The sequence below is a fragment of the Camelina sativa genome, chromosome 4 (assembly GCF_030686135.1).
Source record: "Camelina sativa cultivar CO46 ecotype springtype chromosome 4, ASM3068613v1".
NCBI classification, from domain to species: domain Eukaryota; kingdom Viridiplantae; phylum Streptophyta; class Magnoliopsida; order Brassicales; family Brassicaceae; genus Camelina; species Camelina sativa.
In genome coordinates, this window is record NC_141883.1 from 5,398,890 (window position 1) to 5,413,871 (window position 14,982).

The 14,982-nt window shown below is 31.3% G+C and overlaps 2 protein-coding genes across 2 annotated transcripts; both read left to right on the top strand.

Moving 5' to 3' along the window:
• The first annotated feature begins 4,152 nt into the window (after positions 1 to 4,152).
• On the top strand, positions 4,153 to 6,694 carry LOC104779896 (uncharacterized). The gene is made up of 2 exons (XM_010504319.3): positions 4,153 to 4,836; positions 5,714 to 6,694. Exons 1-2 carry the CDS (start codon positions 4,297 to 4,299, stop codon positions 6,368 to 6,370), a joined length of 1,197 nt encoding a protein of 398 aa, XP_010502621.2. The 5' UTR covers positions 4,153 to 4,296; the 3' UTR covers positions 6,371 to 6,694.
• Positions 6,695 to 8,680: 1,986 nt separating this feature from the next.
• Positions 8,681 to 11,056, top strand: LOC104779897 (pentatricopeptide repeat-containing protein At3g26782, mitochondrial-like). The gene is made up of 2 exons (XM_010504320.3): positions 8,681 to 9,753; positions 9,872 to 11,056. The coding sequence occupies exons 1-2, from the start codon at positions 8,806 to 8,808 to the stop codon at positions 10,913 to 10,915; spliced, it is 1,992 nt and encodes a 663-aa protein (XP_010502622.1). The 5' UTR covers positions 8,681 to 8,805; the 3' UTR covers positions 10,916 to 11,056.
• The last annotated feature ends 3,926 nt before the right edge of the window (positions 11,057 to 14,982 follow it).

The window sequence follows — 14,982 nt, forward strand, 5'->3', positions numbered from 1 at the left end:
GCTTGATAAAAAATAACTTAGGTCTTAACAATGACCATAAAAAACCTAAATATATTCTAAAACACGTCTTGGGCCTTAATTGCAAATAAGGGAAACTTGGGCAAATTTTGTAAATCTTCTAAAGCTTGTGGAGAAAACTTTCGATTCGGCTTTTGGGCACTGCATCGATCGATGCTTAATGGTGCATCGACCGATGCATACTCTTGAACTCGTCTCCGACCTTCGTTGATCAGCCTCAATGCTTGATTATGCTCCAAATATTCCTATTTAGCTCCATTATGCTCCCATCCATGCTAAATCCTATAAAGACTCAAAAGATTCTAAAAATACCAAAAAGACTCTATAAATAAGACTTATATCATGGCTAAAGACACCTAAAAACCATGATATATCAGTTAACAGACATGGTCAGGCTGCATCAAAAGTTTTGGTTCAGTGGGTTGGTCAACCAGTGGAGGAGGCTACTTGGGAGTTTATGTTCGACTTGAAGCGAAAGTTCCCTGATTTTGAGGCTTGAGACCCTTGTGGACAAAGCTCTGCAAAGGCGGGAGATATGATACAGATAGATATTTTGCAGAGTCCACACGTGCGGTTCCCACGTGATAGTTTATGTGGTACAATTCTTCAACACGTGGTTGGCTGGAAGCAAGAGGCCGTTGGAGGATCTTAGCTGTTTATATGAGCACTTGTTAGCTCGTTTTCAATCTTATCGAATAATCTTATAAACAATTCTTTAAAACTTGTTCTTGGGTTCGTCGGGTTTCTCTCGTCTTGAGAGTCGGCAAGGTGATCCTCCGTGTTTTATGAACATCGAGTGGTTACGTTAATGGAAACTAAGTGTTGATCGTTTTTCAATTGATTGTGCAGTTTATTGTATTAGGGTGGGTGAAGACCTAGCTCTAGAAATCGACAAAATGGAGGCTCTCCCCAAAGCGTGTGGGTGAAGTTACACTTAAACGAGTCCTCCTAGGCCTACGAGTCCGGGTATTCGGGTCGGTTTTGGGGTAATCTGGTTTTCGGGTTTTTGTAATTGTCAATTGGATCGATTTCGAATTTTTTTGGGATATTAATCTCTCTGGCCCCTGCATCTAAATTTCCATTCTATTTAGCCCCCTAATAAAGAAAATATATTTAAATGTTTATTTTTATTCAGATAATTAGTAAAAGACTAATAAATTTAGGATTTTTAACATATTTACAGATCCAACCTTATTTTGGATCTAAACCCATATTTTTCAGATATCCAAATCAATTTCGGATCTTAAATCCCCAAATCTTTGACAAAACCCTTATTTTTTATTCTTTTTTTCTTCTCGTCTTTCTTCTTCTCCCACTCTAGTCGACAGTTGCAGAGGAAAATCAATCTCGTTACATCTTATTCTTCTCTTCTTCTCTCGATACTCTTTTATCTACTTCTTATCTTTTTTGACGTCTGTTTCTCTCAATCCCCTTTCTTCTTTTCTTTGGAGAAATCCGCCGTGAGAAATCAAAATTTGCCGTTCGTTTCCTCTCAGCTGCCAGTCATTATAAGTCATTCTCTTTGTTTCTATCTTTTGATATCTAATTCGACTAATTGTTGGGTTTAGTTCTCTGAATTGTGTGAAAAGGATTTAAATTTTGTGAGTTTTGAGTTTGGGAAATGTGTTTGTGAAATGAAACATTTTATTTCTTATAATTATGTAGATAGATAATGAGATTATGTGAGTTTGTGTTCAGTTTGTGAGTTTCCGTTCGGATTGAGTTTGTGAGATTGTGTGAGTTTGAGTTTGTTTTTTTGTTTGGATTGTGTGAGTTTATCTCTTTGCTTTAGATAATGAGATTGTGTGAGTTTATCTCTTTCCTTTAGATAATGAGATTGTGTGAGTTCATCTAGATAATGAGATTGCTTTTGAAAGTTTGATATTGAATTTATTGTTGGAGGGTTTAATGCAAGAGGTAGTGAAAGCTCACCAGAATCCAAAAGACTAAAGCTATTGGAGATACCAGGTGAAAATTTTAGTGGATGGTGTCGTTGAAGATCAAGTAGGAAAATCTGCTTTGGTGATGATAAAGGAAAACAGGAAGCTCCGAGAGAGAAGAGGATGCTCCGTCCATCAAAGTTCATCACTACTCCTTTCACAGCTGGGAGAAAAAAATTATCTTTGTTTGTGTATTTTAAAAATCAGATGTGAATTTGGATATTTGTATTTTGTGTTTATGCAATTGGTATTTAGGTGCAACTGGTATTTTTAGGGACAACTATGTTCTTGGGTTATTTAACAAATGAAATATTTTGGTACAACTGAGTAAATCCAGTTGCAACTATGTCTTCGAAGAAATAGTTATCTAATTTGAAAATTATTTTGGTACAACTAAGTAAATCTAAGTACAAATATGTATTTTGTGTTTAATCTTTTACGCCGTCAAAAGACCAGATTGTGACATCTGGCGATGTCAAAATACTGACATGTGTAAAAATATTTTTTTCCCAGCAAAAAGTCATATAGTTGTTCAGTTGTACAAAAATGAACATAGTTGTTCTTTGTTCTAAAAACCACAAAAATTAGTTGTTCTTTACTCTAAATCAAATTGTTTTAGTTGTATTTATGTTATTACGTAATCAGAATACATTTACTATGTTATCTTGTATTTAAATGTTTGAAACCACCATTATTTCTTGATTTTCATAATTTGTGGTTGTTATATACAAAGTAACTTTAAAAAACTAAGGTTGTTTATGTAAGAATTTGGATTTCTATGATTTAGAATTATTTTTTACATGTGAAGTAGATCTATATGTTAAAATTGTGTGGTTGTTATATACAATGTAATCTTAAAAGACTAAGTTTTTATATTTTGGTTCTAAGTTTTCTAATTTAATAAAATTCTGCAAATTAAGCAAGACAATATAATATAGTAGTTGTACCAGTTGTATTTAGTTGTACATAGACAAAACAAATCAAATTTGTACAAATACCACAATGAAATTAATTAGAGTTGTACCTGTTAAAACTTAGTTGTATGAAACATAACAGATAAGTTTCACAGACAAATACAAACACAAACACTATAATTTCTAAAATTATCATAATGAGAGCAATCAAATATATAATTTGGTATTTCCTTATAGTTCAGGAATGAAAAAGGGAAAGTAACTAACTCTTAAATTTTTTATAGGCTCATCTACCCTTATCTTACTACATATCTTCTTCTCAACCAACTTATCATATGATACATCACTAGTGATGTCTTCATAAGAAAAGAATACACTTCCTTATCTTCTTTTGAAATCCATCGTATATTTTCTCTGATACTTGAATAGTATCATCCATCATAATGAAAGTGTATGACTAAAGTATTTTCATTGTCAACTGCAAAAGAAAGATAAAGAAAATGGTCTCTAATTTTATATTTTTCGTAGCATTCCATAAATATAGTTGTACTCATTTGTCTCAGTTGCACCAAATTTTTGTATTAGTAGTTTTCTACGTAGTTGTATCCAGTAGTCCTAGTTGTCCCATATCTGCAATTTCCAAATTTTTCTACAAATGTCGCATTTTTTTTTGGATTAATGAGAGAGGAGAGAGAATGTTTATTATATTGGTTATTTTTATTTCTTTTTTAAGATTTAGATTTATAATATAATATAAGAAGGGTAGGGTGGGATTTTTATAATATTGAAAAAGAAATGAGTAGTGAGAATAAGTGGGGGTTTTTCAAATTGGATTTGAACTAAAAGGGGCCAGAAAGATTAAAATCTGTTTTTTCGGTTACTGGATTTCATCCGAATTTAACCGAGTTTATAGATGTTTCCGGTTAAAATCGGTTAACCTTGTCTTCTTCTATCACAGTAACCTTGTCGTCTGCAAGTTTCCCGTAATAAAACAAGCTTTCACAAACCAGTCTAGTATATAGAAACTAAAGATGACAAAATTACAACTACACAAGAAAGTAAGAATCTTTCCATAGTTTCCAAAATCCATGAAAGTAAACTTATTCACAGAAATCAATTGTTGCTAGTTCAGGAAACAAAAGAAAAAACCCTAAATTCCCAAAATCTGATTGATGAAGAAAGAGAGAGAGAAAATAAAACTTTGAAATGTGTTATCCTATAACGGGTCGGGCCGGGCCGGGCCTGGCCCAAGAATTTAAACCTTCCGGCTTACGCAGTGAGGACTCTGCTTTCGTTTCCTAGATCTGAAAATGGTGGAGCCATCAGCCATGTGAATGTGATCGCTTCCCAAGCTTACACAACCAAAAAGCTCTCTTGCTTCTTTCTTTGCATCTCTCAGAGCCAACTTTTATTCACAAAAGAAGATGGGTTCTTCACAATCTGCGCTAATTGAAGAAGAAGAGGAAACTGACAATGAAGAAGAAGAAGAAGATGAGGAAGAGGAGGAAGACGATCATGGCAGATCATCAAACACAAGAGAATTAGACAATCTCCTAGTTAAAAAAGTACTCGAACAAGAGCCTGAGATGTTACCATGTCACGCCTCAGCTTCACCGCTTTCACCACAGCTATCATCTCTCGGTACTCCACGGCTTGGACCTTCGATTAAGGTTTGGGATCCTTACAACGTCCTCTCCCCTCCGCCGCCTATCTTCTCGCGAATCGCGTCTGGTGACGAAGATCGTTCCGTGACGGAGGTTTATCTCATTAGCCATGGTGAGTGTGATCTCAATTTGAGACCTGATTTGGTTGGTGGGAGATGTCATGTTGCTGCGCTTACTCCTAACGGTAAACGCCAAGCTAGGGCTCTTGCTGTTTTCTTTAAATCTCAGGGTGTTCGATTCACTTCTGTTTACTCTTCGCCTTTGGATCGAGCTAGATCCATGGCTGTTTCGGTTTGTCAGGTAAAAGTTTCTCAAGTCTCTCTCCTCTTGGATCTTAAGCTTTTTTGATAGAATTGGTTAGCTGATGCTGAAGAAGAAACTTCCATTTATAGGAATCCATTGAAACCACTAGATTGAATTAGAGAAATGATACTATGAATGTCCACTATATACAAAGAACACTGTCCATGTTTAGTAACTATATTTACCAATGCTTTGGCGTTGAGCCTCTTTAGTGATGGTTTGTTTCGATTGTGTTCGTTAATGGTGAGCTTATCTTGTTCATCGTTGAGTGAGGGTGCACGATTCTTTCTTTCTTTGTTTAGTCTTCAATAACTGTAACTTTTAGTCACACTCTAAAGATTCTTAGTCTCTCCTCTTGGATCTAAGCTTTGAAGAAATATGTAAAAAGTGTGAGTTAGAGTAGCTGTACTATGTTGCCTATTTTGTGTGAGTTTCGAGCTTTGATCTGAGAAAATCTCTTGGGGACGAATTTGATAGAATTGGTTAGCTTTTTTTTTGTTTTTTTTGGTCAAAAAATTGGTTAGCTAATACTGAAGAAATTTCACTAATTCGGAATCCTGAATTCATTGAAACTACTAGATGGAACTATAGAAATGATATTATGAATGTTAACTATATACGAAGACTGAGGTCTTCAACACTGTCTTTGTTTAGCATATTTACCAATGCTTCGGCGTGGAGCGTCTTAGTGATGGTTGGTTTCATATTATTGTGTTGTTAGTCTTTGCTGTAACTATAACTTAGTCACACTCTAAAGAGCATATTATATCTCAAGTTGATAAGTGTTTAGATTCATACATCAATGGATCCTCTAGTGAAAGAAATGAGTTTGAAAGTGGTTACTGAATTGGACGGATTTTGTTTTTTTTTGCAGGAAATGAGTTTTCCAGAGGAGCATGTACAATCCTCAGATGCTATTATCGAGATGAGTCTTGGGGATTGGGAAGGTTGCAATCAATTAGAGATATATGGTCCGGAAACCTTGAGTTTGATTGAAAGATGCCAGCCTGATTTCACGGCCCCATCTGGAGAATCACTCAGGCAAGTAGAGTTTCGAATGGTTCAGTTTCTAAACGGGACAGTCTCAGGAGTTGCAGAGAAGCTCAGGTCAGATTTTTCTTCTACTATGAATCACAATGAAACTCATGAGCGTGATGGTTCGTCTTCACTTCCCTCGACCAACTGGGACTTGCTTCACAAACATCGTCCGAGTCTTACAAGGAAGAAATCTGGTAAAAGCAGACTTCAAGTAATGACCAATCACGAGCCTGACGATGGATCCCCAAGGGAAGAAGTTAATCACAATCACAATGACCTAAGTGATTCCTCTTCCCTAAACTCAAATTGCATCGGGGTATTCACGCATTCTTTGCCTATAAAGTGTCTTCTAACCGGAATCCTCGGTTGCAGTCCGGTAATGAATCATAAGATCTGTGTAGAAGACTCTTCAGTGACAGTGTTACAGCATTCTTGGAGAAACGGGTGGCAGATCAAACGAATGAATGATACTGCTCATCTTAGATTGTTGTAGCTTTTATTTACCGATAAATTATTTGGGAAAACGAGGATTCATATATCATGTATACACGACAAATCTGCAGAAGATCAAGAACAAATGTTTTTGCGGATGACGAAGAAATGCCACGGTCTCTTTGTAATGTTTTGTTTGTGAAGGAGCAAAAAAAAAAAAAAAAGATAACAAATAGGATTCATTGGTTTTGATCTTTGTTGTTGTTTTGGTTGTGGTTGATTCTTTATATTTGCAAGCTTATTGTATTCGCAAGCGCCCGCCCGGATTGTTGTATAATAGAATATATTAATTAATTTAAATTTATTTGATAATCATATAAAAAACTTAACAAATTAATTTAAATGTCACTAACATTTTTGACACTTTTATTTATTCAAATCATACAATATCAAAATATATAACTTATTTAAATATAATCATACATACATTATACATATCTCTTAAAGTTATTTATTTTTTATTGTTCAACTTTGATAATACTTTTTATTAGTATTTTTAAGCATTTGAGGTAATAAAATATTATTAATAATAAAAACAAAATTTTACTATGTGATTTAAATATATAATTTAAGTTTTTCATATAAACTAACACATAACCTAAAGTATTTAATAATTAAAAGCTAAACTATTTTGAAAGTAAAAAAATACATATTTCCTATAAAATTATATGAAGTGCACTCAAAGTTTTAAAATACGGTAAAGAAAACTTTTTTATATTCCCCTTAATTTAAGAATCTTAAATTAAGATATATTGCTAGGTTTAGTTATAATTTTTAATTCTTGTAATTAAAATCTAGATAGAAAATAAAAAATCAATTTCTTTTTTTTATATAGAAAATCTTTAAAGTGCATATTTGGATTAAATAAAAAAATAGTGATTTTTATATCATTATATGTTGAATCACAAACTGAATATAATGATTATTATTCTAAAATAAATGTATTACAATTTTGTTGGATGTAAGTGAGAGTTAAGAAATATTGATTTGATAATTATATTACAATTTTTTTATATTCCCCTTAATTTAATTTATATTGCTAGGATTAGTTTCAATCTTTCATCCTTGTAGTAAAAGCTAGAAAGAAAATAAATACCAAATTGCTTTTTTATATAGCAAAATCCTTAAAGTGCATATTTGAATTAAATTTAAAAATTATGACTTTTATATAATTATATGTTGAATCACATACGAAATATAATGATGAGTATTCTAAAATATATTTATTACAATTTTGTTGGAGGTAAGAGAGAGGTAGAAAAAAATTGATTTGATAATTATATTACAAAAATTTCCTTCATGAGAACATTTCAAATTTTTAAGAATAAAATAAATATACATGAATTTGTAAGAACTAATCAAACATCTAAAGTAAAAACTTAAGATGTTTTTTTTAGCTTGCTTCCCTTATTATGAGATGGTTATAACCAAAATATTATTATGGTCATCAAAAATTTATTATACATATTAGAATACATATGTATTCTAAATCAAAATAATATAAGAAAACAAAGAAGAAAAGGAGAAGTACATAAAACAAAGAAACAATAAAATTCAAAACAATGTAAAATATATAGTAAACAAAAAATTTAATCAAACTCTTATTGGGTTTGCAAGAACATTATAAAAAAACAAAGAAATTATTTAGGATTTGGGATATGGTGGAGGAGGATGTGAAAATGGTTATTTATAGGATAAAAAGTGATGGAAGTTACATTTCTAAAATAATTAAATTAGAAAAAGTTACAATTATAATTAATAGTGTGTTTAAATGAAAATGAATGGAGGAGAAAAGGTCAATTCACAATTTATGTAATTTCAGTTATAATTCAGTAGTAAAAAATGAATTTAAAGTATGCATTAATGTATATAATAAAATGTCTTGGCTAATTAAAAATGAATATTAAATTTTTAAAATTAAATGTCAAATGGACCAATAAAAGGAATAGGAATATCTAATTCTCAAATAAACTTGATTTTTTTTTGTTAAAACCAACATATGTGCATTTAAATCTAACTATGGAAATTTAAAAAATAAATATAAATAGATTAGAAAGGCAAGAAATATAAAAGAAATATTTTATTTTTTTATATGAATAAAATAAAAATTGTAAACCATGTTAAATATATATAATACTTTCTAAATTAAAATGTATAATCAAACTTTTATAACACATATGAAATATAACAACATTTGATATTGGTGGGAGAGGAGGAGATTTTATTTTCAATTATAATTTTATTTTAATGTGTGAGTTAAATGTATTGTATTAATTGGTCTTAAATATTGTTTAAAACAATAAAATAATTAGAAGTTAATAAAACCTTTAGAAAATATTAAATAAAAATCAATCAATAAGGAGAGATCAAAATCTTACTTTTATGTATATGATTATTAGCCAAAAAAAAATAACTAATTTGAGACAAAAAGAATGAATGATGCCTCCGAGTAAAAAAGCTCTGTTCTCTTCCGTCTCTCGTCTTCTCCACACGGAGAGATACACAGAGAGACAAAACCTAACGACTCTGTTCAACAGATATGTTGACAAAACAGATGTCTTCTCATGGAACTCTGTCATCGCTGACCTCGCTCGTAGCGGTGACTCTGCTGAAGCTCTTCGTGCTTTTTCCTCAATGCGAAAGCTTTCTCTTTACCCAACTCGCTCTAGCTTTCCTTGCACCATTAAAGCATGTTCGTCTCTTCTTGATATTTTCTCCGGCAAGCAGACTCATCAGCAAGCTTTTGTCTTCGGGTATCAATCAGACATCTTCGTGTCTTCGGCTTTGATTGTTATGTATTCCACTTGTGGTCAATTGAAAGATGCACGGAAGGTGTTCGACGAAATTCCTAGTAGAAAAATTGTCTCTTGGACATCGATGATTCGAGGGTATGATCTTAACGGTAATGCCATTGATGCTGTTTCTCTTTTCAAGGATCTATTGGTCGAAGAAAATGATGGAGATCATGAGGGTGACGATGCAATGTTTCTTGATTCTATGGGTATGGTTTCAGTCATCTCGGCTTGTTCTCGTGTTGCTGCTAAGGGTTTAACCGAATCAATTCATAGCTTCGTGATAAAAAGAGGGTTTGATAGAGGGGTGAGTGTTGGTAATACTCTATTGGATGCTTATGCTAAGGGTGGAGAAGGAGGTGTAGCTGTGGCGAGAAACATCTTTGATCAGATTGTGGATAAGGATCGTGTTTCGTATAATTCGATCATGGGTGTGTATGCTCAGAGTGGGATGCCTAATGAGGCATTCGAAGTTTTTCGTAGACTGGTAGAAGATAAAGTTGTGACCTTTAACTCCATTACACTATCTACTGTCTTGTTGGCGGTTTCACATTCAGGTGCTCTGCGTATTGGCAAGTGTATACATGATCAGGTCAGTTGAAATATCTGTTCTGCATTCCAATTTTGACCTCTTCTTGTCATGATTGACAAGTATTTTTTATGTATCGATGACTGTGACTAATTTGTAAAGATATAATGTGAATATGCAGGTGATAAGGATGGGTCTTGAGGATGATGTGATAATCGGGACATCATTAATTGATATGTATTGCAAATGCGGAAGAGTTGAGACGGCAAGAAAAGTATTTGATCGAATGAAATACAAGAATGTTAGGTCTTGGACCGCCATGATTGCTGGATATGGAATGCATGGCCACGCGGCTAAAGCGTTAGAGTTATTCCCTGCTATGATCGATTCAGGGGTTAGACCAAATTACATTACTTTTGTATCCGTATTAGCTGCTTGCAGTCATGCGGGTCTTCATGTCGAAGGCTGGCGCTGGTTTAACGCAATGAAAGGAAGATTCGACGTGGAGCCGGGTTTAGAACACTACGGTTGTATGGTTGATCTTCTAGGTAGAGCAGGGTTTCTTCAGAAAGCTTATGATTTGATTCAGACAATGAAGATGAAGCCGGACTCTATCATCTGGAGCTCACTTCTTGCAGGTTGTAGAATTCACAAGAATGTGGAGCTCGCAGAGATATCCGTGGCGCGTTTGTTTGAATTGGACTCTTCGAACTGTGGTTATTACATGCTGCTTTCGCATATATATGCTGATGCAGGGCGTTGGAAAGATGTTGAGAGGGTGAGGATGATAATGAAGAATCGAGGATTGGTGAAACCGCCGGGTTTTAGTCTGCTTGAGTTGAATGGTGAGGTTCATGTGTTTTTGATCGGAGACGAAGAGCATCCTGAGCACGAAAAGATTTACGGGTTTTTAGCAGAACTGAACAGGAAGCTGTTGGAGGCAGGTTACGTATCGAACACGGCATCTGTATGCCATGATGTTGATGAGGAAGAGAAAGAGATGACACTGAGAGTTCACAGCGAGAAACTAGCGATTGCTTTTGGGATCATGAACACTGTTCCCGGCTCGACGGTTAGTGTGGTTAAGAATCTCAGAGTTTGCAGCGATTGTCATAACGTGATCAAGTTGATTTCGAAGATTGTTGATAGAGAGTTTGTGGTTAGAGATGCGAAACGGTTTCACCATTTCAAAGATGGGTTTTGTTCTTGTGGAGATTATTGGTGATTTGATTAGATATTATAATTCCGTTGGATTTTCGAATTAGGTGAGTAACTCTCATTGAATTTCTATCTCTTAGCTGTCAGAAACACCTGCAACGATTTTGCAATTCTTTTAGGTTTCCGTTAACCAATAATCTCTTAAAAAGTGGTACTCAAGTACAAAAGAATGATATGGACTACAGTCCAGTTGATACGACAAAATAACAACGTAGGTGTCAACATCTTGCTATATTATTAAAAAAACCAAGGTGATGTGTTGTGCCAAGCTCGTGTAGTTCGTCTGGTCTGCGAAAGCACTCTGAGTGCTAAGTGTGACGAGATCGATTCTCGAGCAGGGCATAGAGAAAGAGATCTTAAGAGCATCATTAGTGGAGAGTACTCTTATAGAAAGAGATCTTTAAGAAGAAGAAACCAACACTCATAAAACATATGAGGTATTATTAAATATCTCTTTTCACTATCCTAAAAAGCAATTTTAAAATTCTTATCTTATTTTTTTTTAATATTTGAACAAATTGATTAAGCTTCTTCTTAGGATTTATTATATAAAGTTCGATGACAAAATTACTAATTAACGAGATCGTGACACATATCAAATATATTGATAAGATGTTGACACGTGTCAAAAATTAATATGTCAATTATTTGATTTTTACTATTTTACTATTCTACGTGAATTATGCACGTTTCTATTTGTTGTAGTTGCAATATTTAGACTAATATTATTCTACGTGATATTGGCCACAAATTATTTGATTTTTACTATTCTAGGTGATATTGGCCACGCTTTCTAGAAACAAAAAAAATTAAAAAAAAAATTACCTATCTCTATAAGGAAATTGAACATATGTCTTATTATATAAAGATGTCTACTAAGTGATATCCCATATCAAATCAAAACCTTGAGTACAATAAAAAATCATGAACACCAAAAAGACAGTTACAAACCATGAGATATTAGAAAACCAAGCTAGCAAAAGAAAACGGGGTATCATGAATGATGATCAGATTGCTATGATGGAAAAGATACTTACAGATGAACCTCATATAAAGCTGGATGTGTCAAATATATTGATTAGATGTTGACACATGTCAATTTTTTTTTATAAACGTAAGACAGCTAATTATATTTACAGAATTTTACATGTTTATATTTTAAAACATTTATGTCCCTAAAACAAAAAGGAAATCTAACAAAACTTATTATCTAAAGCTTGATGTCAAAGTTACTCATTAACAAGATTGTGACATGTGTCAAATATATTGATTAGATGTTGACACATGTCAATTTTTTTTTTTTAAACGTAGTAGGACAGCTAATTATATTTACATAATTTTACATGTTTATATTTTAAAATATTTATTTTCCTAAATCAAAAAGGAAAACTAACAAAATCAATATATTTTCCATTGTATGCTAATTATATTATATGTGGTTTCTCAATAACTTTGACAAGTGTAAGCAGAAACTTAATTTATTAAGCATGTACATTAATCAATAAATAATGAGTAACAAAGTTAAAAAGAATAACATAAGTTATTCAACATAATTTTATTCGGATATAAATTGTATTTATCGTTGTAAGTAAATTTTTATTGTAAGTAAGTACACAAAACCTTGAAAGAATAAATAAATTAAAAAATAATTCAATACATGATTTGTATAAGTATAGTTTTACATGTTTTATTTTAAAGTTTTAATGCATGTAGTAATATGATAAACCTGAAAGAAAATAGAAAAATGTGTTTGTAAGAATGAATTTTTGGTTAATTGATTAAAATTGACGAAAGTATTACTTATGAAATTATGACATATAGAAGGATAATATTTTGGATATTTTTGGATTTCCAAAAGTTTTGTGGATGTTAACTAATTTTTTTACTGATTAATTTTATTGTTAAATTTAAAATACTAACCAATATACATATTATCTCATATGTGCTCATATTATTTTTGTTATTAAAACTTTTAACTAATCCATGAAGAAGTGAATTATGGTTTTACGATGAAATATATAGTTAAATGTGATTACTAAGTTGAATGTCTAACATGAAATTTATTTTAGATTACATAGATTAAAGTTTTCAAATATTACTATGTATCAATTAAAAAAAATCATTCAAAAATATTAGTAATTTTTAATGTTTAATTTTATAATTTTAACACATGTATTTTTGTAATGCATATGTCAAAACATAAGATAATTTGAAAAAAAATTATAAATTATAAATCTTCAGTTATTGAAAATTTCTCTGTATCTTTATATATGTTTTTATTTTATAAATTTTACTCATTAAAATTGATTATAACATGAGGTAAAATTAGTACTTATGAGATAACGACATAAAAAATATATCTTAAATAATGTTTATTGAGTTTTTTTTTGCAAGTTATATTTTGTTAATTTTTATTTATATTTTCTGTTCTTACTAAGATATAGATTTGATATGATGTATTAATTGTGTTTGATATAAAATATTTATTTCTATGCATTAAGATGAAATGTGTAATTAAACTTAAAATATTGTCTATTATGATGGTATAGATATTTAAATGGTACTTCTTGTCCTATAAGAGTTTTTGGGTAAAAGAACAAAGATTAATAAACAAAAAATATTATGTCATTTATAAAACTTCTACCAATTGTTATATTAATAAAAATGGTATATAAAAATTTGAGAAAATATTATAAAACTCTTATATAATGGAATTGAAAGAGTATTAAATGAAATATGAGAGGTTCATATTCAATATTAAAATGTTACAAGATAAAATCTAAAAACATGTATGTTACTACTTAACTATTCTCAATAAATTTTTTAATTTTTACCCGCGTAATAACACGGGCCTTATCTAGTTCTTTCTAAATTAATTCGTTAATTAATATAATATAAGTAAAAATTTAAAAATTATCATAATAGATCAAATAAATAGCTAAATTATTTGTTTACTTGTTTGTCAACTAAATTACTAAATAAAAACATATTTGGGATACTAAATTATAACTCATAACGTTTTATTTTTGGATAGAGCGCTATTATATGTGTAATGTGGTAAGTCATATATTTTAATATTTGCAATTATATAGTTATAAATAATATGAATCATGATATTATTTTTTCAAAAATTATAAATCTATCACTCAAAATTGTTATGTTATCCACTTGAGAACAACCGTTTCGTGAAACTCTCTCTTCTCTCTTGACTAGTTATGGTTTTTATTGCCGAAATAGGTTTAGTGATGTAACACTAATAAAATTTCTTCAATTTTTTTTGTAGTGAGTTTTGCTATTCGATGTGGCTTTGTGGCTTCAATTTCTTGCGAATTTGAAGTTGGTGATGATGTCATTGGTTTCTTGGAGGTAATTGCTTGAGGCTTGGAGAGTTGGGGATTTAACTGCCGGATCAAAGCAGTGCATTTTTATTAAAACATTTAAAACAAAAATTATTCACACATAGATGCAAATTCGGATCTAGTTTTATAGTACAATTTTTTCTCTTAACCGAGACACACTCTATAAAGTTTATTGTATTGATTTCCTTTTTTATTTTTAATTTATTAGAATTATTGAAGCGAAACCAAATTTGTAATCTCTTTTCCAAAACCTGTAGAATGCGACAAAGCCAATTCACATAATGTTAAACAGAATCACAAAAAAACATCATCTTCTTTTATAGAAAAATTAATGGAAAAATCATCAGCAACTACTCGTGTTAAAGTTTGTCCACCATTTTTTTCCTCCGTCGTTCATCAAAACGAACTCCAAAGAGTTAGATCTTGACGTTCGCGGCTTCCCCATTGCTCACCCTCTGGCAAGTTATTATGGTCATGGATGTTTGTAGTTATTGAATTTTGGTTTTTGATTTTTAGATTTAGATTTTTAAAAAAAAAATTGGTTAGATTTCAATTTCTTTATAACTAAACAACATTCAAGCTTATAAAGAAATTGATCAAAACTAGAGTCCAATTTTACAGACAAACTGAATTTATATAAGACTTACAACATAATGGTAAATTTAGTATTTAAAATTAAAACTTTTGTTTTGATTAGACTTTTAAATAAAATTAT